Source organism: Echinococcus granulosus (genome assembly GCF_000524195.1).
Source record: "Echinococcus granulosus chromosome Unknown EG_S00123, whole genome shotgun sequence".
Taxonomy (NCBI): domain Eukaryota; kingdom Metazoa; phylum Platyhelminthes; class Cestoda; order Cyclophyllidea; family Taeniidae; genus Echinococcus; species Echinococcus granulosus.
The window spans coordinates 26,813-54,207 of record NW_020170503.1 but is presented as its reverse complement, the minus strand read 5'-3'; the positions used below and the strand labels follow the sequence as shown (position 1 = coordinate 54,207).

At 42.0% G+C, this 27,395-nt stretch overlaps 3 protein-coding genes across 3 annotated transcripts; 1 reads left to right on the top strand and 2 right to left on the bottom strand. All coding sequences in view use genetic code 11, as the record gives it.

The window, feature by feature from the left end:
• Positions 1-567: 567 nt before the first annotated feature.
• EGR_08896 (hypothetical protein) lies at positions 568-3,928 on the top strand (the record flags this gene model as incomplete). The annotated part of the gene is made up of 4 exons (XM_024498145.1): positions 568-644; positions 1,646-1,756; positions 2,301-2,347; positions 3,825-3,928. The coding sequence occupies 4 exons, from the start codon at positions 568-570 to the stop codon at positions 3,926-3,928; spliced, it is 339 nt and encodes a 112-aa protein (XP_024347430.1).
• A 4,389-nt stretch (positions 3,929-8,317) lies between these two features.
• EGR_08895 (Lethal(2) giant larvae protein) lies at positions 8,318-14,218 on the bottom strand (the record flags this gene model as incomplete). The annotated part of the gene is made up of 9 exons (XM_024498144.1): positions 8,318-8,370; positions 9,817-10,004; positions 10,704-10,867; positions 11,216-11,538; positions 12,013-12,271; positions 12,341-12,728; positions 12,796-13,270; positions 13,359-13,541; positions 13,939-14,218. The coding sequence occupies 9 exons, from the start codon at positions 14,216-14,218 to the stop codon at positions 8,318-8,320; spliced, it is 2,313 nt and encodes a 770-aa protein (XP_024347429.1).
• A 1,195-nt stretch (positions 14,219-15,413) lies between these two features.
• On the bottom strand, positions 15,414-21,595 carry EGR_08894 (Lethal(2) giant larvae protein; the record flags this gene model as incomplete). Its single annotated transcript, XM_024498143.1, has 8 exons — positions 15,414-15,707; positions 18,192-18,461; positions 18,535-18,755; positions 19,811-20,010; positions 20,085-20,136; positions 20,205-20,899; positions 21,066-21,221; positions 21,300-21,595. 8 exons carry the CDS (start codon positions 21,593-21,595, stop codon positions 15,414-15,416), a joined length of 2,184 nt encoding a protein of 727 aa, XP_024347428.1.
• Positions 21,596-27,395: the final 5,800 nt, after the last annotated feature.

Sequence of the window (27,395 nt, the reverse complement as noted above, 5' to 3'; positions counted from 1 at the left end):
AAAGATGTTATATAGCCTAGTGCTTTAGGCAATCGACCAATTTAAGTCCATTTCCAAAGTCATGCCAGTGTATAACAAATCGATTTTCTATTGGTTGGCTATTGGGTCACCGCATTTTGATTGGTTGACGGGCAAACTTGGCGATTTGAAGGGCACTTAAGAACTGAGTCTAAATATAAGTTCTGAAACCATGCCCAGTCTAGCATGTCCGTATTAATTTATTGACCTCAATTTATGGGAAGAATAGTGTACTATCTTTATTTTGAAACAACTTAGAAGATGATGGAATCCAGACACCAAATCGATCGTTGCTACTAGGTAACTAGTAATCAAGCCTCGCCTACCTCAAATTCATGCCGACTACAAGAAAATAACCTCCAACATAAAATTCAGAGTTTTTTTTTATTTAATTGTATGGGTTTGGCGCATGCTCATATCACTTGCGCCATTGATTACGACTTGGGTTGCATTAACCAATAGGAGTGGGACATTATGGGATGCCAAGCATGGCCACGATTAGTTAGCGCTCAAGGCTGTGTGCCATCGCCTGAACGACGGCTAAAATTGATGACTAGACAGAAAGATGGAACAAAGAGATACGCCACTTTGGGATGTAAATTAATTTACGTGGTTTTCAACTCATTGTAAGATGAGAAGAGATATTAATAGCACATGTATTTGACCGACATTGTAGTTACCGCCCAAACAGCGAGTCCAATTGCCGTGTTGGAGCGTGAATCACCGTTGATCGGTCTCTTCCGGTGACGCTGATTGGCCTAGAGGGCAAGATTTGGGGTTGAAATAAAAGGAGGCAGAGCCAAATTAGTATTCGTAATATTTGCTAAAGGTTACAAATAATGGTTCCACGAGTTGGTGCAAAGTGGCACTATAATTCAACTTTAAAAAATTGAGGCAGTAGACTTCGTAAACGGGTTTTGCGCATTTCTTTGAATACCAAAGCAGAAATTGTAACGAAAAGTTGCACTCTTTAGACAGACCCACCTAAAATAACGAATTTTGCACCCTTTACATGCAAACTGTTGTCAGAGGAATTCCACATATTTCTATACGATTTATTCAACATGCAATTTCAACGTCTATTTAAACTCGATCGTTAGTCAACAGTGCGATTGGAAGGTGTGTACTTTGCCATTTTCTTGTAATATTCAAGTTACCCGTGACGATGATATGACAGTAAGCCCTCACGGTTACAGTAAGGAAGAAGAGTTACGTTGAGGGACCCTAAATCACCTCTGGGATTGTCCTCGTAGGTCTAGTTCATATGGACAGCCTAAACCCAACAAATCATTGATGCGAGATGAACGCTAGACATGTTACCAGTGTTGTACTTTACAGCTTTCAGATCGGAAAAATATTTTGATTTATAAGCTCTGAGCCCAAAGAGAAAGCATCCTGGTTCCTGACATTGAAGTGCTGAAGATTTGCCATATGATTAGACATTGGTGCGGATGCGGAAAAAGGGATTATTTCGTAAATGTCAAGCTTAGTGAAACAGCTGGGATGTGATTGGTCTGTATCCCATTTAATGGTAAAGACTGCTTCCTTTTTTGGTTCCAGTTTTATAACAGCGACTAGCTCAGGCCTCCCTTCTAAGTACACCAATTAATTCTTTATTTATCTCAAGTTCTCTCCTTCACTTTGAAGTTGCAGTTCTGTTTTCAAAACCACTGACGAAAGTTGAGTTGACTGTTCTAGATTATTTCACGACTACAATTTTCGCAATCACTCTTAATGGGTATGGTTGCAATCGAGAAAGCTAATTATAAGTTTGGAGGAACCTTGAATAAAGTAGATTTTAATGACAGAAGTATAATTTGCGCTTATCAAAAGGAAGATTAAAAACGCTTCACCACCCAATAAAGTTTTTTCTGACATCTGTTACAATGTCAACAGCTTTGCCAGACGGTCATTCGTTGCGTTCTACTGCGCCTCGTTAATGGTCTCCTTTTAATTGGACAATGGTATCGATCACCTGTCTGTGTGACAAAATAACAAGAATTTCTTTTTAAAGAACAATCATTCACAGCATTGCTCTTTGAGCCCCAGAGGAAAGCAGACACTATTAGGCGGGGATTAATGTAAGCGGCATTTCGGGATAAGGGTGTTTCCGAGCCGATGATTGGTCGGACCTAAGCTGCTCACTTAACAAGGCAAGTTACAATTTAATAATGAATGAAAAAATATTTTGAAATGTAGACTAGGTGAGGTAGATTTCATCTATCCTATTTGAGAGAACAGCCAAACCATTTTCGTGCCCTTGTCATTATGGCATTATTCAGAACCCACTCATCAGGCATTTTGACGACAAATGAAGTGATTTTTAATTGTAAGTTTAGTGAAACAAAAATCACATAATCCAACTATTTTTAGTTGCAAATGAGAATAAGTGATGATTCAATGGGCTACTTGAAACAAGTGACACATGTAATTATTTAATAAACGTGCGGTTTGCTAGTAATACCGACAAAGGGCCAATGGTCCGAAAGGTACTCCTCAATTCACGACCTTTGGCCGCCCACGTGATTTTGAGGCATTTGTGCATTAAATGACAACGATTACCAAAAGAGGTTACTTTGGAGTGATGAAGATGTCGCCTCTTTATTAATTGGAGTAAGTCATTACAAGGCAAAAAATTCAGTGATTTCAGCTATTGTTTGTTAAACTCTTCGTTTTGGTTATCCGGGTATGCAAGGCTCCGCCATGGTAATTGCGCTTGACGGGAAGACTTTTGGGCCATTCCAGTGGCCCCTCAGACCTCCTGTGCGTCAGCAATACACAATCAGTCCTACTATTACGACTTCTTTCTACTTTATGAATGACTCGTGGCTCTGCGTTGATGGCATTGAAAGGGAAATCTGATCCTAAAAGACTGCTATCCAAATTCCCATTAATGTGGGAAAGAAGTGCTTATACTGTGGATGGGGTAATCTGTGAAGTACCTTTTATCGGATAGGTTGAAAATGACGACTACCTTCGCCGACTACTTCAGCCCCGTGTTCTGCAGGAAGCGAGCGAAACCAGCTGTTAACCATCTCAAGTGTTCGCTACGGAGTTGTCTACGGTATTTATAGAAGGATATTAAGTTAACACACGATGCCTCCTCTACCTCCTTGCTAGCCTGACAAACCTTAGCTAGACACGGTTGGGCAGCACTAAAGCGAGGACAAGCTAGCCAGGAGTAACAGTCGTGAGCCATAATCTTCGAAAAGTTATTTTAAATACCGTCCTTTATTAAATCACATTGCTCTTGGGTCAGTGTTCTTACGACTGGCCACAGGCAGTGGTTGCCAAACGGAGCAAAACCTGGTAGAATTCCCAAGTGGAATGGGTGACGTTGTGGTCAGCTATCGTCTCAATGCATGTAAACTTGAAGACCGACGCTTATAGTTCTTAAGCGGTTTTATTGCGATACTGACTACGGTGTGATGACCGATACAGGGGGTTTATTAAGAGGAGGGCTTTGTACGATATTCAATAGCGGTGGACGGTTATGTAATACTTTGATTATTTAAGTGCATTTAATTTGTGCGGGCACCTAGGGCATAGGGATTGTACTTTTGACAAGTGTGGCTATCGTGGGGCCATGGCTGTAGCCTTTCAGGCCCTCTCTACGTCGGCAATGCATTTTCTGTTTTACTAGCATAACTTCTTTTGGCTTTAAGAGAGACTCGAGGCACTACAGCACAAGTGTATAAAGATAGGGAAAAAGGTTACAGTTTTAGGCTTTTGACAAACCTAGTGGGTTAATAACCATTGTTTGGCATCAATGATAGGGATATGTAAAAATGAATAGTCAACGAAAGCTGATTTTGTTGTTAATAAATTCGCATTTGGTTCACGAAATTCAAAATGTGTTCAAGTTGATGAGCATGCTTCATTTTATCTACAATCTATTCAAAACAGTTAAAAGGGTAAAGTAAATTAGAACATTGACACCAGACACACTACTATTTCACCATTTCTGCAAATGGTAAAACAAAAATTTTCTCATTAAAAGGTTGGTAGAGAAAGGAAGACCGGCAATTTAATAAGTCGGTTATCTTGGTAGTTTGGCATGATTACGGCTTGATAGTGACTGGAAAGTTTATTAGGCGTTTCTAGGGTGGAACGGCTCCCTGCCACAATCATTCTGTGGGAGGGTGAGCTGGGGGCACAAAGTCACTTCCACATTGGCACTTTGTGTTGGCGACGGATTCCCTATCCACAGAGTTTTCCGTATGTCAATTTGCAAGTCCGAAAATACCCTTGGAAGTGGAAAATAGTGGGAAAGATTCCCAAAACCTAGTAATATGATGAAGAATTATCATAAAAGTTAATTAGAGAAATTATTTTTAATGCCTTTTAATGTCATTTTATAAAAAAACACTTCTTTAAAATCCCTGCTGAGGCGTCTTAGTCGTCGAAAAGCGCATCAAAGAGGATGTGAATCTACCGAAATTCCATTTTGATAAGTTTGACTGATGTTTTTGGGTGAATGGCTCCAGATTAAATATTACGAAACTGTGACTTTCATTAAGCACATTAACTACAAGTATCACGCATGCTTGATACTCCGATTTTTGAATCAAAGTTTGTCTTTACAGATATATGTCACGCATTCTTCAACATTTTATAAAAACTAGTTAAAACAAAATCACGCCTAAAGCAAATTGCTTGGGTTTAGAATGATAAATAAGGTGCTTGATTGTCCTAATCTAAGAATAATGCCTTTTTTTAGTTTTTGAGCAACTGTTGAAAATGTTATTTTGGTGAAGTAATTGTTGGCTTTACCTCGGGAATCAATCCATTTAATACTATGGTGCACATCATGTTAAAACATCGTCATCTTTTACGGATACGCATTTAACACCCTGTTCTAGTTACACCTTTCTTCCAATTATTAGAAAATTGTTCGTCTGCCCTTTGGTTCGAACTGAATTTGTTCGTCTTGTCTGGAATGCACTGGCTGCATTACAATGGCACTTATTCAAATGACCTGATGTCTGCCTGGCTTCCTATTGGTCCTGTTTCTTCCAGACCAATCAGATAACGTGGAAATGGTTGTGGAACCACTGCAACGCGATAACATTTGTCCTCATGAATGTGGAGGCGATTAATAAAACGAATTACTCGTTACTCATTTGCTATTGCGTTCTGGTACTAGAAATAGCTCCCATTTAGGGAAGTTTTGGGAAAAACGGCAAGGTACCAGAAGGATCTTTATGTTAATTACACACTGCAAGTACAAGCCGCTGTCAGCAGTATTCTCTTTGTCCAACTGAAGATGTCAGCGGTCCTTGGTGCCCGAGAGTTAAGTGTAGTATAACTTCCATTGGAAATTATTACTTTTTTGGACGTGATTCGTAAAAGAGAGTAAAAATAAAAATTAAACCGTCATTATAAACCAGAACGGAAAAGGATTCTAGGCATTTGGTGGATATGCTCACAAGTCCGCAAATGCTTGAAATGCAATAATTTCCTAAAAAATTGTCCTTTATGGATTTGCAATTCCTGCGGATATCAATGGGAGGGAATGCCCCAACCTTACAATTCTTCGATTCTGAACAACAGCGATCAGTGTCTGCACAATTGGATAAAAGACAAATGAAGTATTGTGAGTGAGAAGTTCATTCTTTGCAAGCCATCCACTGTTATTAAAATGGAATTTTTATGTCTTAAAACCGGGTTTAAAACTCGTTTGTAATGCAGGCGCTTTCGGATTTTCCAGTAAATTGAACTTCACGCACTTAGTCAACTCGAGCCTGTGACCACGAGGTGAAATGCTTGTCTGAGGTAATGGGAAAAAACTACACGATTTCTCATCGAGTGGAATGGTTTAGCCCAAAAAATTTGTAAAAGCTAGTGTAGTTGAAAGGTGCTCGAGGCGAGAGAAAGACTACATTTAGTTGGTGTCAATGTTTCCTCTGAAGGCATTAAAAGATGTGTCGACTTGGGAACTGAAACAGTAGTGACAGTATTTTATAGGTCAACATAGATGTATCAAGTGGATAGATTTATTAACAAGAATTACATTAGTAAGTACTTGCTTCTGTATTTCGCCCCGTTCACGTACACACAGTACAGATTAAACAAGCATTGAGTAATTTGGATGAAGTGGTACAAACCTTAGGAGCGACAACGGTTAAGCGAATAGTGAGTGAGTAGGTGCGTTGAATGGTGAATGGAGGCTCGCAAAGCACTATAATTGTCATTGTTATGCATGGCACATGGATGAAACCCATTGGATTGGAAGCTTCCACGGCTACGATTTGCCCACGTGATGTGGAATCAAGCAAATTGTTTCATCACTCACGCCAAACAGTCCTCTTAGTCATGCTTTCCACACCCAGATTGGGGTCAACGTGTCAATTCTCATCAATCTGAGGTTTGAGTATTTCCTCCTGGTAACGCACCTCCCTTTGAATCACTCCTTTCCAAATTCTTCACAATCTTGACTCCATTGATTACTGGAGTGTTTTGCCACCAACCACAAAACTATCATTATACACCGCCCAACAAATTTGACGTCACACTCTCTTCTGCAGCTTTTGAAATCAGTTTAAATTGACTTGTGAAACAGGAGTTCTTCAATTTCTCACATTCACTGTATCCTCCTAGTATATTGCGATACAAGAACTCGAAGCAAGCACTGTAAGATATACCGCACAGATAGACCAAAGCGTGTCTACACAACAATGCTGGCTTGTAGGCATGAGTATGTACTTTACACGTTCCCATAGGAGTGAGGTCAATCGGAAATCACACGAGTATTTTTGGTCAATTGAGAATGCGAATTTTAACATGAATACTTATTGACAGGCATTTCCAAAAAATTGGCTAATTGAAAGAAAGTAGATCATTCTTTAATAAAGCAGCGCGTGTCCTTGTGCAAATGATAGATATTTCTCCTCAGTGCTGCTTACTGTTAATCCAGTATCCTTCTTCGGACTTCCTTAACCTCGAGACCACTAAATAAGTTAGCGTGGAAACGGCAACTGTCAGGTATCCATACTAAACTGCATGTCTCTCATTTTAAGACTTGGCAACCCCACCAGCGAGGGTTTCGTACTACTCACAAATGTTATCAGTAGAAGCCAGGGTAGAAAGATATGGATAGCTTAGAGGTCACAAACTGAGCCCGCATTATTGCTTGCCAGCATCCAGAAAAACGCAACGATCACAACCTGCGGGTGCGCTTAATCTGCAGATGCCTATTTATGGCGCAGAGGTGTTAGGGCCGAGGTTCATCCAAAAAACACCCTTAAACTGGCCCCTCAGGCTTTGAAGGAGTAAAAACCATACGATACCGATAAACAAAAGTTGGATGAGGCAGTGGCATAAAATCATCTTTGGAAGTAATTACCAAATCGCACCTGCTATTGGTTTATTAACACGTGACCTGGTTGTGACGTGTAGCAGGGTTGAAGGAGAGGGGAGGAGCAGGGAAGCTGTGCCGGTTACTCCGACCAGATTGACTTCCCTTGGTGCCTAGTTTATGGCTGCACATTGGGCCAGGAAGAATATAATTTAGAAGAAATGGATTTGAAAACACCCCATTTGGGAATTCGAGCTTCTCTGGAGTAAACCCATTTAATACAAGTGTATGAATGCACTATTTCATCAGGCATAAATTGATCCAATCTGAATTAGCTCAACTGCAGGCGACCAGGAGACATCACAGTGATCGACAGACTCGCAATCTACAGCTTGGAAATATTGAGAGCTGAAAACACACGTTTGTTAATGCAAGTTTTTGAAACTACCAGCGTCTTCTTCGAAAGTACCAATTAGAAAGTTTGCCATTTTAACCTTTAATTAGGCAAGTACTTAGTTATTTACATAATTTTAGGGGTTAGAAAAACATTTATATCAGTTTACGAGTAGCTAGTACTTCCACTTTCTTTTTCCAAGGAATGCAGCTTAAGAGAACATATAAATTTGAAGCACCACGGATATCAGCCAACCTTTGTGATGACAAAAGAGTGCTCCTTGTGGTGGCTTGTTAGTCTACAAAATACCGGCTCATTTGTGATCGTTCACCCGCAAATTATGAAGGTCACCTTCTTTCGAGATACGTTTTCTGCCAATGCCACTCAGTTATGACCCGGTTGCTGGAAAACGGTTCTCTGCTACTGAACCGAAGGTGTCTTATCCACCATATCACACCACTATTACATTAAAATACTTCCTTTCTTTATTTCACAAACCCATTTGATGAGATTTGGGCTTTAAGTAAGATAAATGTGGTGTCTGGAGAGGTTTTTTCCCCTCAACTGCACAAATGGATGAATGGGTTCCTCTTTGCCTCAGAAATATGTCAAATTCCGTTACACTTTCCTGGCAGGTACGAAGAGAAGGCTTCTGGAAGTACTGAAAGACAACCAGAATAAAAGTTACTTCTTCAATTGCCTTGCTGTGTGCTACAGTGTAGCTTGAGTCGAACACCGGTAACCATCCAATGCTTAAGCGTTCGTCCTAGTCAACGTCTTCGTCACTCGTACTTACCCTGTTTTCACTTCCATTAAGCTGCTCCGAAATTTTTTACCCATAAAAGTTACATCCACGAATGACTGGATGTTCGGAGAGCCCCTCATTTACTGCGTCGAGGCGACCAGCCGTGATCACTTCAACTCACTCGTATGCCAACCTAAGAGAGCCCAGCCTCCACACACCGTGCACATACCAGTGAAGACAATTTTTGCTCTCGACGCATGTACACCCACAACGAAATGCCTTTTCTTCATCTGATCCACTCCACGCTTTGTCTCCTTACTCGTCAACGGAGAAGGAACCGTTTCCCTAGCACCATACCATTACAAACTTCGTTGCTTCACCAATATCCAAACAGGCGACGTAGATCATCAGTCCTAAACTTAAAAGATGTCTCCTTCATTTAAAGACAAGGGTAACGAAGGCATTTACCGATTTTTAAATCATTTAAACCATCAATAAAAATAGACCTTGTAAGTTACATCCAACATCAACTACTTTAAGTCATCTCCTTTCCAAACCCACTCCATCACAAAACTATGAATCTCTAGAAAATTAGAGAAGAGAAGAGGGGAGAGGACAGCATCGCAGTCTAAGAAAACCAAAAATAAATAAACAATTGCTTATAAGAGCCCATTTGCTGTTTTGTGCGGATAGCCGGGATGGAGAGGGGTGAAAAATGGGAAAACGAGTGGCGGTGGTGGTCAATGAAATCAAAATTGCGGCAACCGTTGTCCCGTTCGCCGGTGTCGAAAAATTATGATCTGTTATGGTGGGAAGAGAAAGGGTGACGGGAAAAGGATGAGGAAAGATGAGGCAAAGAAATTATGAAGAAGGGAGGGAGGAAAAAGAAAAGAGAAGCGACGACAAGTGGTCAAAATCGTCACAATTGCAAAAGCAGCGTGAAAAAAACCGAAAGCAGATGTGTGCGTACATGGAAATACGAAAAGCGGACACAAATACAGAGAAATGGTGAGAGAGGGAGACTCGTTGTACGTCCAGAATCCTGTTAACCAGTCACTGAAAGGGCAAGTGATATAAGTTTCGGCTACTCGCTTTGCTCAACTATCAAGCCTGAGTTTATGCTCTATATCATTTCATTTTAGTTAATTCTGACAGGTGTTATGAATTCTACAAAATGAGTGAGCTAGTTAGGTGAACTTTACCGCCACAATGAGGTGAAAGGGCGTCAGGACACAATACAATGAAATTACATCGGTTTCGGCGATCACCTGCGTAAAGCCTGATCGAGGAATTGAAACGAGCACATTTCTATCAGAACGGGTCGAGGCATCCATTACAAATTTTGTACCAAACTTCACTAACCTCCAGTGCCAACTGTGGCAGGGGCACTTTCGTCGACATCTGACTTTACTTGGACGATGTCATCCTTGACAATCTCGCCATCGACAAGTTGGGTCTCGCGGACGGTTGTCAAGACGTTGCCACCTTCAATAACGGTGTGTTTCTCCAGAGAACTCTCAGTCGTCTTTACTGTCACAGTACCACTGCCACTGGAAACCGAAAAAAAGCACATGGCATTCAATTCCCTGTTTGTTTACCCATTCGCCTTCCTATAGAAAGACAACGTGTATAAAGTAAAACGCCTCTCTACCATCTTCCACTACTGTTCCAGGCTTAGGTAAATAGTTATTTAGTTAAAAACAGCTCCGTTTAGAGACAACTAAACTTCAACATTGAAAAAATGTGAATGTGAGAAAAATACCACCAAAACTCGACCAGCGTGTGATGCTGTGAACCTATGTACACCATGAAAAAGTAGCACAAGTTGTGGAAGAATGTCGCGCAGAGAATTTTTCGCAATAGGGCAGACTGACAACTATTAATTGCCGCGATTCAAAAGCAATAAAACTAACTGCATGCCGTAGTCACTTTTAGCAAAGAAGCTAAAAGAATAGATAGCTACAAATTGTTTAAACGCTTCAAAGCTCCTAGAAATTAGTAAAACGGAGAAAAAGTTGAATTCATCTATTAAAAATATACACGCTGGTGAAGGTGACTTTTTCAGGAATCCCCTCAAAATTTACATAATCTTTTTGTTAGCTTATCACATGTCAATCAAGCCATGAGGGCATTAATTGGCCGGACTTTCTAAACTCTCCAAATCGCGGAGAGAAATTTTAATCTAATCAGACGCTAAGTCTCATAAAGTTATTTCCAGGGTAAAAACGGAACTAAGTCCAGTGGCTTACTCAGTCAAAATTCCCTTTGTGATATCCTTTGTGAAGGTGTCCACCTCCTTAGCCGTGTCAGAAGATTCCATGGGATCAGCAATAGTACCCTTCATTGCCTCCATTGTTCCATCTGTCGCAGATCCTCTAGTCTTCCCACCCTTTCCAGTCTTGTCATGGCCATTCTGAGAAGATTAAAAAAGCCGGGAATCGTAACTGGAAACGAAATTAAGGGTTTTCGATGTCTTAGGGGTTATTTTGGTATGGGCAGCGTTCTACCAATAATGGGACCTCGAAATTGGGGAGTTGGATGCACTGAATTCAGAAATAATAAATCTAATCAAGAAAACAGCAGCAGAAAAAGGTTTCAAGAAAAAACAAAATTAGGATCAAAATTGGTGATGTAACCAAGGAATGTTTGTCTAAATAGAAGTTCCCCGTCCCGGTCTGACTTAAATGTGCTTTATAAATCCGCCAAACCAATATCCCAAGCTGGGATATTGCAAACTCCAAGGGGCACACCGAACACTCACCTCAATATAATTAAAAGCAGAACCGGGGTCTTCTGGTGCCGCAGAGGCAACGCTGGGAGTGACAGGTGTTGGTGGGGTTTTGGGTCTAGCCCATTCAGGCAAACACACACAATAGGCAGCTTCGCCCGTAGCTCTGAGACCGGTCACACCAACCAGTGACGCCAGTCGGCATGGTAATGCGTAGGAGATTTCATTTGCCACCAGCATACAACCAGCAAACGGCCAGAAGGTCAGATTAGCGGAGTTCGAGACACAGACATTGGTGAAGCCCTGAGTAGGCATCGGTTTTGTGCTACAATACTCTGGGTGGTCGCAAAACGTGGCTACAGAGAAGAGAAAAAAATCGGAAGAATTGAGTAATGAGGCGGCATTACAATTTGCCTTACAATGTCTTAACTCGCCACCAAGTCCACTGGTTCTTAAACCGTTGTGTTATTGAAATATAGCTGACTCTATCCCTCTGCAGAATTGCTTTTGATGTGATCTGCCCAGCATCAAGCATGACGACCAAGATATGGCACTACTAACAAAAATAAGACCTCTTTCACTGCAACCAAACTTTACATCATGTCCTTTTCTGCTTTAGGAGAGGTCTCAGTACACCCGCATACCGCTTTGATTACTAGAACGAAAGTATAAAAAATCGGTAGCACTGGAATCGAATCTCAAAGCAAGGGGGATTATATAAAGTGGATACTTATTTTTACTCTTTCTCTACATCAGGCGATTGTAGGTAGCCTATCCTGCTGCAACATACCCACCAAAATACTCATTAAAAAATCTAGGCATCGAACTACCTTTGAGAACTCTGCGAAGCCCAGGAATAGTAAGCACATGAAGACGACCATTCCTTAAAGCCACAACAGCGTGGCATTCCTCCACCATGGCGCTGGAAGGTTGAGGAAATTGTTGAAGACCAAACGCAACTACCCGACGCAACGACACGCACGGTGCTGCTGAATTTGTTGCAGCAACGAGCTCTTCTGACTTCTCCCCTTGTTCTATAGAATCAGGTTCTGAAATTGCAACTGGAGCAACTACAGAGGCATCTGTCTCCTGAAAAAATGGAGAGACTAAGCGGTCAGAATTAAGCACTCTGCTATCCCAAGACTGACAAACACTAACCTTAGTCTCAGTGTTTTCTTGAGCTGCAGATACAGCGACATCGTCCGAAGTTGTGGCGGTTGTAGAAGGTTCAGACTTACGACGACGAATGAGAGTATGTTTAAAAGTACCATGGATACCTGTGGCAGTTTTTTCCCAGAAGTGGTACTTGTGCTTTGTTCTCAGTGAGGGCAATGCGATCACACGAACTTGCTCCTCTGTGCAAACCAGAAGCTCGTGACTTGACGTTAACACAGACTTCATCTGCTCCACTTCTTCCAACACCGCAGTCTCCACCGCTACCATGGGCCCAGGCTTTGATCCATTCTCTTCACCCTTAGTGTGTTTGGTGGATTCCGCTTCTTGTTTAACCGGTTCTGGTGATTCGGGAATCACTTCAGGCACGGAGCTTTACGGAAAAGCGGGAAGTAAATAACGGGTATTTTGACAAGAGACCGTTAAAGTTACTTTCCTACCGAGATTTCTCACTGAGAACAGGAGAGGAGTGAGCTTTAGCATCAATAACGCAGGCTGCAAGAACCGCAGCGCCGTGTCGGAAGAAAACGGCCTTGATTGGTTTTACCTCGATTAAGGCATCCTCAGCTGGCCAGGAGAGGGTGTGGATAATCAGTGCGCCATTTTGCGTGCCGACAATCAGCGCAGCTGTACGTGGAGGTGAGCTGGCGGGACGATTCTCTTTGGGTGCCGCTACGACACCCGGAATGACGTAGGTATCCGCCAGAATGAGTGCGGAGACACCGGAAGTCGTGTCGTTAGGCTTCAGTTGCTGACATGTGGAAGGTTCCGCGTCCTTTTCCTCAATTACAACCACCGATTTCGTGGTAGGTGCTTCCTCTGAACTACCTCCTGGTTTTGCAGTTTCATCGGTTTCCACTGCGGCGTCTAGAGTTTCGTCCACAACACCCGAAGCTGCAGCTCCAACTTCCTCGGCTGGTTAGGTAAGGAAAAAAAAAATGAAACCTCAAAGTATGACAAGCGTTCAGAGATGTAGGTTCTAAATCTGAAGACAAGGAAGTACCTTTTACAGGTGCTGCTTCAGTAGCCGTTTCAGTAGCGGCAGAAACTTTTTTCTCTTCACCAGCTTCCTCACTTACTGATGCAGCCGATCGGGAACGGCTCTTCCGAATTTTACGAAAAGATTGGCGCAGCGTTGCCTTCAAATGACGGCCGCCGGCCACAATTTTGGTGGCAGCCCCACCTGCTCAACAAAATAAAACAAAGATCAGTCTTTTAGTTGCTGTCTTGTTGAGCGGTGTAGCAAGTTTCCAATTCACTCTGGCCATATACTCAATGATCATGAATAGTAATGAAGCAACACCTAAGGGGTCTGAATTTAGCCTTGTGCAATATACCTATTGAATGTCAAAAGAGCGAAAATCTAAGGTCCAATATTCTCCGCTATGGCACGAATAACCCACTCAAATAGCTAGATAGCACAAAAAAGACGAGACGTAACGAGAAATAAGTCAATCTAGGGATTTCTATTGCTTAATTGAACTTAGGTCTCGGATAGAGCTTCATTCAAGGCAAAGATACTCACATTAGTTGTACCACTATAGGAGGGCGTGTCTCCTTCTCAGGGGTAAAGACCAACTTACGAGCAACAGACGGCACAGAGGTTTCAGTGGTGCCTTGGAGCCCATACGTAAGATGTTTGTATACTACGGCATGAGATTTGAGATCGATGAGGGCGAAGCCATGCGCAGAACCAATTGCCAGTGCCTCCCAATGGGGCTCAAATGTCACGGCAGTTATCGCTGAGGGTGGGTTAAACTGGATCAGCTCGCAAAGACCGAATGCTGGAGTGGATGTGAGGTGGGGCTTGAAGGCGCCTTCAATAGGCTGATGTAAAGCGAAACAAAAGTTAATGTCTCCCATTTTCAAACCGTTAGTTAGATCGCACATTTGTAAGACGAGATACAAGGGAAACGACATTAGGAGAGAACCCACTGCTTTAAATCGAACTGAACACGAAATTCACATTGCCTCACTGTGATGTCATTCCATCCGAAACAGGTTTTTTTTAATAATAAGAAAGTCGCAAAAATTAGTAGACAAACGACGCTACCCCTGAATGGCTAACAGCTATGTGAATGATCAGCAACGTGTAGCATGAAGACGCAGTTTGAAATATTAGCCATTCCCTCAGTACGCATTTATGGAATTCCAAAAAGTGACTTTTTTTCAAAAAACGGTTGAGATGGCCCCTACTTTTTCAGACTTTAGCAATACCCATACGATAAACCCAATCAAGGCGTTTATATCGGCAAAGGACGCAGTAAATGAACTCCAGTAAAATCGACGAGGCAACAATCTTCAAGTCTCAATGTACATAAAACTTATCGCTTTCAGTGCACTTGGCGATGATGGGAGTCCCATCGCGTGCCATATTTCAATTAATTAGGAGCTCCTTCACGCATCCTTTTACTAGCCCTTGGCGCACACATCGTGGGTCAGTCCAGACACCATTACAATAGCAGAGTGGGTGCACCCAACAGCATTTTTTTGATAAAAGGAGTATCTTACCCACTAGGGCGCAAAAGCCGCAATTACCCATAAAGGATTTGGAGCGCAATGCGTCCAAAGTGTACACTCATCCACTCGACATTCTGACATTTGCATGAAGAGTGTAATGGTTCTAAATACGGCTAGCCATACGTCTGTGAGGATCTCAGGCGTCACATAAGTTAGTCGGCATTGCCAACATTCAACCAGCCCGTGGAATGTACAATTGACGTATAAGCGGGAGAGAAATGGCAAGAGACCAGTCTTTCTGCAGGAACAGTGAATACAGCATAATCATTTCAACAGTGCGCAATGCATGCCAAAGTACCGACGCCAAAATGAAATGTACTGCTTTAAGATAGACAAGCCAACTAAAATTATTTATACAACGAAGCTCTGCAAATATCAATTAAGCATTGAGATAGGTGCACAAATGCGACAAATAAGCGCAATTCCCCATTTCTTAAAATTTGTTCGTTTCATTTTATTGGAATGGTCAAAAGTCCGTTTTTGAGCTGAATACCACACAATCGTACATACTGGTCATTTTAGTATGGAAGAGACTAGCTCAAAATCTCACTTTGAAAGCCTCATGACCCTCCCAGCTGAATTTGTCAGTCAGACCCTCGAGAAGATCGACACAGATCCTGGTGACATCAGGTTCAAGGGATTTCTGTTTAGCCGAAGACCACATGGAGCAGTTGCCAGCCTCTCCACCGACAAATAAAAGCACCTCCTCATCAACCAATTGAAAAGAGAGGGTGCGAACGGCACAGCGAGCATCGACGACCCTTTCTCCGAGAGCTTCGCAGACACAATCACCGACTTTTCGGAACGGAGGCCAGGCCTCCTCTTCGTTCTGCTACGAAAAAAAAACAAAGACAATGGACCACATAATTGGAAGCTTTATAATCAGTGCAAACAACCTTCCCAAGTTTAAATTTAAAAGGAAGATCCTCTTTACAAAGGCAGTAATGCTGTACGAAGAAATCAGCCCATTGATGAGCCAAATCAATGAGAACGGCCTTTTCCATCCTACTTTTTCTTAAGATTGCAATAAAAATTTATGTTCACTAAGCGTCGTAAAGGGCGAACAAAATGATGCAACAAGGAGTAAAGTGCTATAACGCTAGTGCCACAAGTTTCTCAGTCCATCCTACCCTCTCTCTTAAACCTGCGGCAGAAGTCCGTATTTGTTAAAATGACTTCTTCTTAGCATTAAAACACAAAAGGACGACTCAAAAAACAATGCAGGAAGATGGAAGCGAGTGTATCTCTCCCGCAACAGCACTGAGACAAAGCCGAAAGATAAGAAGGGGCTGTCAATGGAAACTGCAGAAAAAAGTATGATTAGAAGAACCCTATCTGCTTCGTAAGAATGAATATACAGGTAGCAATTTTTCACAGGATTTGAACAATTCTGACTATGGCCTAATTCATGATGTCAAATGCCTATCCTCATTCTAGTAAATTGTCGAGGAAAAGTGGCCTCACGTATTTTTTTGTTTGCGAAAGTAGCTGAGATACTTCAAAATTGTCTAATTTCCCGGTATACAGATGAAATCACTTCGGAACGTCGGATAAACTCAACCAATCAAGACTCAAATTCTTAGGATTGGCATGCATATATTTTTTAAAGAATATAACTCGTCTGGAAATAGCTAAGCTCCTGTATAAGATCCTCTTAAGTGTGTGGTTCATCACTTGAACATGGATCCATTTGGAAATTAACTATAAAGCACGACAGATGTCAAAAATGAACAACGAATGTGCACCATTTAGGCATGTATTAAACTTTCTAAATTAAAGAAAATAAAAAATGGAATCCCACTTGGCACCTAAAAATTCTTTACCCAATTTATAAACAGCTAGCATATGAAAAATACTCCAGAATCGGGTGAAAAATGGGCGACTTGGACGTGTATAGTGTTAAAAAGCAAAACGACGGCGTACTGATAGTAGATTGAAGCAATCTATCAAAATTACCAGTGACAAGAGACGAAAATAAGTCACAGGTCATATCCAACGTGTTTTTCCCATAAGAATGACTGGTCTTTTGATGAGACAGACTTCAGCTGAATGATTGACCTTGCCAAAAAGACTCGGGTTGTCGAGGGTCGTTTGATTAATTCACCCAGTCTCTGCCCTGACAATTCATCAAAAATAATCCAGTGTTGATGGAGAAGAAAAATAAGCGAAATTATTACTTCAAGGATGGCTTAACACACCCATTACCAGTGCCGCATATGAGACGCTCCGGTTTTCTCTGTACGCAGATACACGGCACGTGTTCCTTATCAGATTGTGACAACTGGTTGCATAAGATCGTGTCGCAGAGTAATCGGGCTTAAAGCAAAATAAGTCCAAGATGCTTCCATTCTAAGGGAAATTATGTATATTTTGTCTTTAAGCAACACAATTAAAGAGAACAATCTAGTAACTGAAACGCGGAGGTAAATCGCCCCCTGAGATCGTGGTAGGGCACGTGTTAGGATGGATGCGCCCACTTTTACTACAAATAGACGTCAGTTCATTGCCACTCTCCATTATATCAGCTTGGGTCATTTTTCTTTAATGATACAATCGTTTGGAGGCCCAGGGATCCCACCTTAAACCATGAGTTGGGGCGCGACCGCTGGCCACAGCTACAAATGCCAGAAAGTTCGTTCGCTGACATTACGGGCTGTCTACGCCACAGTGGACCCGTAGCAGTAGTAACACGCAACTATCGCAAAGGTTCTGTCCCATCTAGGAAACCCAAAAGGCGCGCGTAAGGCTGACAAAGACGCACCATCATCAAAATCCAAGGGGCCTCAACCCTAGTGCCTAACAAAGTGACTCAGATGTTGGCAAGTCTGTGAGCTTCATTTTAAGACACCTCTTACGCTTGCCTCAACCCGTACAGGATGAACATGAGTGTCGGAAAGCCAAACGTATTAAACAATAATCTTCCAGTTAAATGCCCTCCAAAATAATAAATGGTGGCTTTCCAGGTGTTGTGAATTAACTGTACACATAGCCTGGAATTCAAGAAAAATAAACTGATAATTTGCCGTTTTGAGCGCTGAATACTAAGTGAAGATCTTGAAATAAGTCATCACAAAATCCACAGCGTTGAAAACAGGGAAGCAATATTCTCACGCGGAAGTGTAACGAAAATCGAGGCGTTATATTTTTTTCCACAGGACGCGGTGAGAGGGGATACAAACCAATTTAGTCAAAGCAAATTACTACTTCCTTAATAATTATTCCGTCAGAACAACTTCCGGTGCGCCAGTTTGGGAGATGTGTGAAAAATGCATAGCGGAAATCGTTCGCTAGGAGACCAAACACACTCAACACATACTTTATTCTCCACATTGCACCCCAACTCCCCGGCGTCGAGCATCATTGCAAGACTGGGGATGCGTCCGAGAGACTCGAAGCAGTCACCACGACCCACGTGCCACAGGGAGACATCCGCATCCATGTGTGCGATTGCAACCAGGTCGTGAAACTCCGCATGCTCCACAACTGCCTCGCATGACTCGGTCTTCTGCCCACCGATCACAGGCCAGTGATCGAAGCCCTTGGCATTACACGCCTCCTTCAGACGTGACATGAGTTTCTTTGGGATCTGGGGGAGGAAGATACGTAAAAATTAATAAGTTCCAAGTTGTATAAATTGAAGGTCGGAACTAGACACTCACAGAGATGTGAGCAACAGCGGTGATGCCAGTACAGTCAAGGTGCTTGAGATAAGGCGAGGGGATGACGGGCCAGGAGGGTTGGGTCAAATCGATGGCCACGAGTTCACGGTCCGTCAGGACGAGGAGGTAGCCAGCGTCAGTTGGTTTGGGTGGCTCAGTTATGTGCTGATAAGATTTCTCCCCCTCGTCCCCCTCAATCTCTGTAGGTGAATAAAGCAGCTCTAAATTACTTTGTTTCTATTAAATCATGTAAACTAAAAAACCTCATCTGGTAGCATAATCACAGACAGAAACAGTTCCTTACGCCTACGTCTTGAAGATACCTAATGTAAACGTGGCCACTTCATTGGTGAGCGTTGTGCCAATTAGTTAAGATACAAAGCGCTGCCTAGGTCCAAATGATGTGACTGTCATCCTTTATTAAACTGAAAAGAATAAATTCAGCAGGGAAAGCATGAAAAGGTTGAAACGGTGTCGTCTCTAGTCAATGACACGACGAGTCATTGCATGGAAATAGGCTTATAGTGGCCAAAAAACCATGAGATTTAAAGGCGCAGAAGAGTGAACTCGATGGCAATTCACCTCGAGTAGTTATGATAAAACAAGGATGTTCAGCTACCTGTTTACGTTCTATCAGTTAATGGATGTCTCAACTTTAAAAGTAATTATAATCAAGCAATTTCTAGGCCTCAGTGTTATGTCACATCTCAAAAAAAAACATAAGGAAACTGGAATAAGACACATTCAACAGACTCTCTAAAATTGACCGATGCTCTCTTTGTTCCCGTATATTCTCCTTTGACGCTAAATGGTATCCACGATTTGGACAAACCACGTGGTATTCTTTGTCGCGTAGCAGTCAGAAACAATAAGGATATTAAAGAAAATGGGCTTTAGTGATCTACATTAGCAAGGTGAAACAAAGATATTGTTGTGTTTAGCCCACAAATCATGTACAAAGCTAACGAAATGGGAAATGCAGTTCCGTTCCAGCAAATAAACAGGCTAACTTCGTCCCCACGGGAGCAACAGTGATGAAGGGATGCACTCTCATAAACCCATGTCTATTAAAGATCAAAGTTGGTTGGACGATTAGAGAAAAGTTGATGAGAGAACAGAAAAGCAAATTCATTCCAACATTCACTGTTCACCCAGTTCCCCACTCTGCCTAGCATTCGGGTGTTGTAATCTGCAAAAATCTCATCCAGATCATGATATAAACCCAAAAGAAGACCAGTCTATACTAGACAATCAATCAATCAGGAAGTCGACCCACTTTGCTTACTGGATTCTTCATTCTCCTCATTTCTGCACGCTGGCTTCTGCGGCTTACTGGGCAGAACAACAAAGTCTCGGACAGGTGAACCAAACTGGAAGCAAACATGCTCCTCAACTCCACCCAGAACGCTAATTGTGTGCTTCTGCGCATGTTGGGCGCGAGGCAGTCCTCCAACAAATGCAGTGATAACACCACCACTGGAACAAAACAGAAGCACTATCAAGTTGAGTCTTCAGATAAAGAATTACGTATTACGAATGGGCACACGCACTTCGCAGAAGGTCTTGCGATGATACGCTGAATTGCAGCGCAGGGCAGGGGTCCTGAAAAAATAAGTAGAAATCGTGTTAATCGAGTGAAAGAATAGGGGTGAGGAAGAGCTTCAGCCTACCGTAGGGGATGCTAGCGACTTCTTGGTTCACAGCAATCACTGGATCAAAAACCTCCGACTCACACTTGGGAATGGTCCAGGTGAGATAGGCACCATCATGATAAGCGATGAGGACCTCCTGAGAGGCCGCTAATTCTGACGCCAACACGGATGTAGTGATACGCCATGTGGCACAACACAGAACCTGTGTGTAGGGAAGCAAACGAACCACACGTGGGCTTGGAGGCACAGGCAGAACTGGATGTTCAACTTTCTCCTCCGCTGTGTGCTCAATCTTACTCTTTATAGACTTAGAAAGCGTGCGGAACTTCCTGCTAGCTTGAGCACGGATAGCCTGTAAGTTGGCTGTGGAATGTCGTTCCCCAGTCTTGCTCTTCTTCGGCGACGTCGGTTCCGGTGCGGTATCACCCTCACTTTTTTTAGCTGGCTCAGCTTCTGCCTCGACACTCTCAATAGATGGTTGTGTCTGCCCCTTTTCAGCTTCACCCTCCTCTGGCTTTTCCCCAGCTTCATCACGGGGGTTCTCCACAGTGGAGATTGATGGCACAGGTAGAGTGAGTGGGATGGCTTGCGGCTGAGCTACGATGGCTGTGCCGCCTGCGTACCCCAAAAGCAGTCCCTCGCCATTCGGATGCAGTTCGATTGAAACTATGGGTGTGTTCAGTTTGAGAACCTCGCGCTTGTCTTCCGGCAGCCTGGAATCGTTAATTGCTTAAGTAAAAGCCAACCTCAATAGCTTTCAAACAATAACCAAAATAAGGGGACGCAAAGGGCAGATCACTCACCATAATCAACTACAAAATCAGCCAAAGATTTTTCAATTAATCAATGCGCATTAGGTTATAAACAAAGGGATCTTACTTGTTCAAGATGAGAAGACACGGTAAGGAAGTCAAATCATCATCCCCAACTGTCATGGTCCCATTTTCGATGGCTACCTGTCGCAGGGTCCCAGCGCTTGATCCAACATAAACGACGCCCTTTCCGATTGCAAAAGCTGTGATGCTTTCATCAGGTCTGAATAGAAAAGAACAAGTCAGATTTGCATAAGTTAGTGTAAATAATTACTGTTGGCATAAGGGACGCATGACTCACGCGAGAGGGAGGAAGACAGAATGCTTCTTTTCCCAGTGACCCGAAGTTACATTCAATTCAAGACTGGTAAGACTGGATGAGGTAACCAAAAGAAGACGCCCCTCATTTTGGAGGAACTCCATAAACTTTATGCCTTTAACCACATGGTCGACTGGAAAGGAAAGTCCTGGCATTCCGTATCTAAAGAAAATTATTTCTAGCAATGAAAAAGCATACACTTCAATGTAACCATGAGTGTAAGCTACAGCAAAAAGACACAGATCTTGATCGTAAGCCAAAGCAATAGGTTGCTCCATTATTCCGTAAACAGAAGCCTATACAACAATTAAAAAGATGCTATACAAACGCAATGACGGGCCAAAGTTCCTGTTTGCCTTCCAGTTGCCAAATCCTGAAATTTCTGGAAAATTGACAGGTTCTGAATTTGCTGTGGCAACTTTTTGAATGGCGATAGCAATCTCTGCGTCATTTTTACCTAAGTGGGTAAGGCAATGGCTTATTAAGATCTGAATAAAATTATAGATAAAGTTAGCGCAAACCGCCAACCAGCTCACCAGTGAAGACAATTCTAAACGACCGGTAGATGACGGCCCAATGCCCCATCGCGTAGCTTTTGGTAAAGCAACACATTTAAACTAAATTGCCTCATTAAATTTTGGTAAAATTAGCCAGCTTTTTTAAAAATATAACTAGGTTTAAGTTTAAATATTTAAAATTTTTGCTGGAACGATGATTTTGAAATATGACTTACTTAAGGGACATATTAAATGCTTCAGGGGTGGTGTAAATAAGTATCTTTTTAGCATCAAGTTTTGTATTTGTTAATATTTAATCGCTTTCAAAGTTTGCAAAAATTTTTGCACTTGCTTACGTGCATTTAAAGCAATCATGATGAATTAAGCGGTTGGTTATAATTAAATAAAATACAAGGTATGATGAAATGGTTTGCTTCAACCGCTACTTCTTCTTAAGAAAATTATAAAGGACCTTGTCAGTTTGATAAGCAAATACTCTCTTTTACCTCACAGTATGCTTTTGGTGCCGGAAGGATAAACGTTATCGATGGTTGCGGATTGTGGTTACTGGACGCACTGTAGCCTATAAGTGCAATAATGATGAAACACAACATGATGAAGTAGCACAGTATCTTTCTACATTCTGTTGAGACCTTGTGACCAAAATCGCCACGTCAAAATGTGCCTATTTGAATACTTTCTACTTTATGATTCTCAATTCTGTTGAACACCACAGGAAAACCCTAATGGTAGCCAAAGTAGTAGAAATAAAGTCCATTTCTATTATAACTTTTAAAGTAATTCAAAGAATCAGGATTTGACTGCTGGCACCAATTTATAGAACCTTTAAAGATAACAATTTGGGAAGGAAAACAATATGGGACGGAAGGGATGGGTGATGTGGAGTAAATCAAATTAAGGCAAATAGGAAGGTGAGCAAAGGGGCAGACGAAGTGCGCCCATTGTGGTGTTCTGAGACTTCTCTGAAGACGAAAGCAGACACAATACTGGAGCAGAATATATATTTAGCATGGAGAAGGTGCTTGGGCCACTGGCATGGCCCGAAGGCCAGCTCACCCAGTGAAGTACAAGAAGGCAAATTCAAAAGTCAAAAGTGGCGCCTCACCAGTACCAAGAGATAAACCACCATCGTATTACACTATGATGTGGGTGAGGATGAAGTATTGGGGGCTAGGGCTAAGGTTACTCGTCTCCGCATTCTCTTAATCGCACATTGCATAACCATGTCCTTATGCCCTCCACAGGCCCTCTCCTCACACCGACCGAGGGAGGAGCTTAAAGCCTACTAGTTGATAAGGGCATTTTAAAGGTATTTGACAGAGATGGCCATTTTTTCATTTGCAATTGGATCAGTGAATTTAAAGTGGGCTCCTTTTAATATGTATTCTTAATTTCAGACTTCTATGGGAGAAAAAGAGTCAAATTAGGATAACCAATTCTGATAGACCGATACAATAGTCAGATTTTTAAGTACCTTAGATAAGTTTAGGAATTATTTTACTGTTTGGGAAATAGCTTCCAGCTAGTTTCAAAAATGCATTAATAACTAGTTCAGGTTTGGGATAGAACCCAGTGCTAACATTTTTAGAATGGCTCAGGAACAAATTTTTTCCCTAATTGATGCAGTCCACACATTAGATTCTGAAGGCGCTTGGTGTGAAATGAGTTTATGTCTTATTGAGTGCCAAGATAAATTTCGAAAATAAAAAGACCTAAAGGTTTTAGCTCTAGAACACGATTATGAAGCACTGTTGCAGGAAATAGTAATATTTGAGGGGAGGGAACGAGGCTGGAGCTAAGAGTTCGCCAATCGCTAAGGGTATCCACTTTGATTTCAGGTCAGAAAAAGGTAAGGGGTTTTGTTTCCCTTCAATCTCCATGATTTTTAATGCTTTCGAGTTATCGTTCATTCGGATTTGTTGGACGCTGCATTGATGTCGTTCATAAACCAACATTTTTACTATCGACATCATGATAGCCCAGTCAGAATTGTACAAAATTGAAAATTGAAGATTTTATGTACGCCTTCAAATAAAGTTGATCAGTAGCTTTCAGTTACTTGCATAAGGCAAATAGGGGCAATGTTTAAGTTTTGGCTCAAGCGTTCCATAGTTGAGACCCGTTTGCTAAATAGCTGAAACCTGCTTTGTTTGACCTACACTTTTTGTTATTTAAGTAAAAAACCGTCAAAGGTGGAAAAATAGAGGTCAATGAAGGCACACCGGGATTTCTATAGGCTTGAAGGCTCAACATCCCTCACCATTTATGCTCGTGAAATGTTGGTAGCGAGGTCCAGTAACTTGGATTGTTTGTTGCTTTCAAAATGTCGGGATGGAAAAGATGAAATACATTTGTCTGAGCTTCCATCTTCAAAGGTCATATTTAAGGGCTAATCAGCTAAACTTGTTATTTGGAAGCACGGATTGCTTGAAAGGCAGAAATAATTATGCTTACCTATACTGCCACATAATCCATGAACTCAATCCCCATTCCTTTACAAAGAAGGTTTTCTTAGTTTGTCTTTCCGGTCCACGAACTCATTCAGTCGGATTGTCAGTTGACACGCTATTTTAGGTAAAATGCGTTTACTAATTGCAATTATTTTTAGCGGACTTGTATAAACAAAAGTGGGAAAGACGTTCCTAAACATATTTCATAACGCCACTTTGTTTAAGGTGTTTATTGAACCCAACCTCCTCATCAAGAAGGGAGATAGCGTCAAGGTCATTTAGACTAGACAAGGTCAGGGACATCTATTCAAACGACTCAATCTCCTCAATTCCATCTTTCAATTAATTAATTTGTTAAAGCCATTTTCTCTTATTCATCTTAAAGAATTTCCCAAGAATACTCAACCTTTTTTAATGGGCCAAAGCTCTCTTCCTTGGTATTAATTTACAGCCCGAATGGTGTGGTGATGAAGTCCACTCACGTTTAGCCCTGTTTTTTAAGCCCATTATTAATGAGGACCTTTAGAACGCCTCTCCGAGTTGATTGGTCCCATGGCTAGGCATTAATCTGAGTGCCTAGGAGGTGAGTTTTCCTTCTTTCGTTACGTGAAAAGTGCCCATCTCTTGTAATTTAAGGCAAAAGTTGCTGTAGTGACCTGAGTCTTTTAGGAGGGTCGAGAGTCTACTGGAATGGGCATAAGGCAATTCCGCCAAGGAGAAGTATAATGGCGGAGCCTTAAGTGCCAAATTTAAGGGTGATATGACAAGCCTTACATCTAGTAGACCTCACTTGCTAAGCACGTACAGTACAGAGTTTTACAAAAATTACTTTCGGCCAACAAATCCGTTTATTTCCCTTCGTCATGCAATTTGAATACCATCAATGCTTGATAATACAGGAGGTTTCATAACCGACTCGATCATAAAGCTCTATACATGATTCAAAGCCTTTGACCTTGGCTAAGAGCATAAAAATGACTGATTTCGGTACAAAGTATGCCCTATGCAGTGGATCCAGGAGCGGTACAAGCGCAGACGATCTGTTACCCAAGTCGACCTTTTTCTGCTCTGACAAATAAGTTGCTGTTTGCCACAATACCTAAGATGCTGACATGGCTGATAGACTTATTGCCCACGCGGTTGACTGTTTCATTTGTCAAATTAAGAAGGCGACAAGACCTGTTTACGCTGGAATGGTTTTAACAAATTGCTCTTTTCACATTTACTTTAACGGCACCTCAAAACAAAGAGATCTACGAAGATCTCAATATCCTGGCGAAATTCAATACTCAGGCTCTCGAGTCGATGAAAGCCACTGAAAAGAACGCCGTATCTACCATGTGGCAGTCTTCGTCAGGACTTTTGCACTTCTCCTCGTTCTCGTGATAATGACTAACATCCTCTTTGACATTCGCGACCTCGTCATTGATATTCTGGCAGAGGATCAAACCACACCCACTCCTGTCACCTTCGATGCTAACAACTTTGACTAACTCAGTTGTGTAAGCTATGCACCTGTCCAGACTCGATTTTCCAGTTTTGCCTCTGGCAACGCCTCTAGTGCTGATTTCCTGTCTCGAGCCAACTCGACTTCCGGTGCATATGTCTGAAAAAATTGTTTTACTGTTGGCTCTCTCAACAGTTGTTTAACAGTTAGAGGGCTCGCAGTTCCGCGATTTCTCTCAGTCCTGCCATTCATAATAGGTGGTCGCATTTTGGTTGTAGGTTTACACTCAAGCAAGCCTTTTACCTTCGGAAAAGGCACAAATTACCATTCTATCGTGGATACCTACCCGACTCTCCTCAGTTGTATTTAAGCAATCAGTGCCTGAAATTGCCGTCCAGACGCTCCATAAATCTGGTTAGAACAATTTATTTCTTATGCCTTGACATCTACCTCGTATTCAAATAGTATCTATGAGCCGTCAATTCGGAAATGACTCCATGGTGCCAATGCTGCTAAGCGCCTTTGCATCACATCCACAAGCCAATCCACGAAATAAATAAAATTTTCGTGTCCCAGACCGTTCCTAAACGTTGTGTAGCAATTGCGGTAGACGATTTGCTATTCAACCGCTTGTGCAGATTGGAAACAAGTTACAACGTCAAGGCCAACATGAAGATTATTCGATCAATCAAAGGTCAGTGATGATATTCTAGCTGTGGTTAGTCAGTTCAAGGTCATTCATGATTTTGTTGCTTCTAGGCTCATGAACGTGTGCACAATCGACTTTGGGATAGAAGTGCCAGGACTATCCACCAGCCCTCAGGCGTGTCTACTAAGTTAAAATAAAAATATAACCAAAAAAACCAGGGTTTGTTTAAGATAGCGCATTACTCGACATGTTAATGTGAAATTACTATCAACTATATGTTCCAGTAAATTATTCTTTGTCAGAAACATGCAACTTTGTGATACGATAGTGGTTTATCCCTCGGTATTGGTGAGGCGCCACTTTTGTACTATGAATTGGCCCCCTTATACCTCGCTGGGCGGGCTGGCCTTTTGGACCATGCCAATAGCCCAAACACCTCTGCACTATATATATATTCTGCCCGAGTATTGTGTCTTCTTTCGTCTTCAGGGAGTCTCGGGATGCTACAACTTTTGCTAAAGCACAGATGTCTACGAAGAATTTTCACAAACTCTTACATACGATAAGCTAAACTTATGAAAACAGTTGGCAATGAGTGATTTATCTGCGATAGCTGATATGGTACTTGCAGTAATAAGTACCGCATCTATTTCAGCACAATTAAAAATGAGATCATCAAACTGAATTTGGCTAGTCTCATTCCAAAGGACTTGGATAAAATCGTGATCACGGCGCAGAATCTGACCCAGTACTTCGACAACATTAACTATCAGGTAGGACTACCTACAACCCACTGTCTCCTTTTGAATGTGCTTACAGATGTCAACTTATCTACTTCCAGTCCTCCATCGATGAGCTTTCGCCAATCCGATTGCCACTACAAAACTTAACCAGTTTTGCAGACGACCTTGAGGACCTTGTTCGAAAAATACGCAGACTGGGCTTGTCTGTGGGTCAGGTTCTGGAGAAGGATGCAGATCCAATTTGGTTGGGGCTGAAGGATTTGAGTGCAGT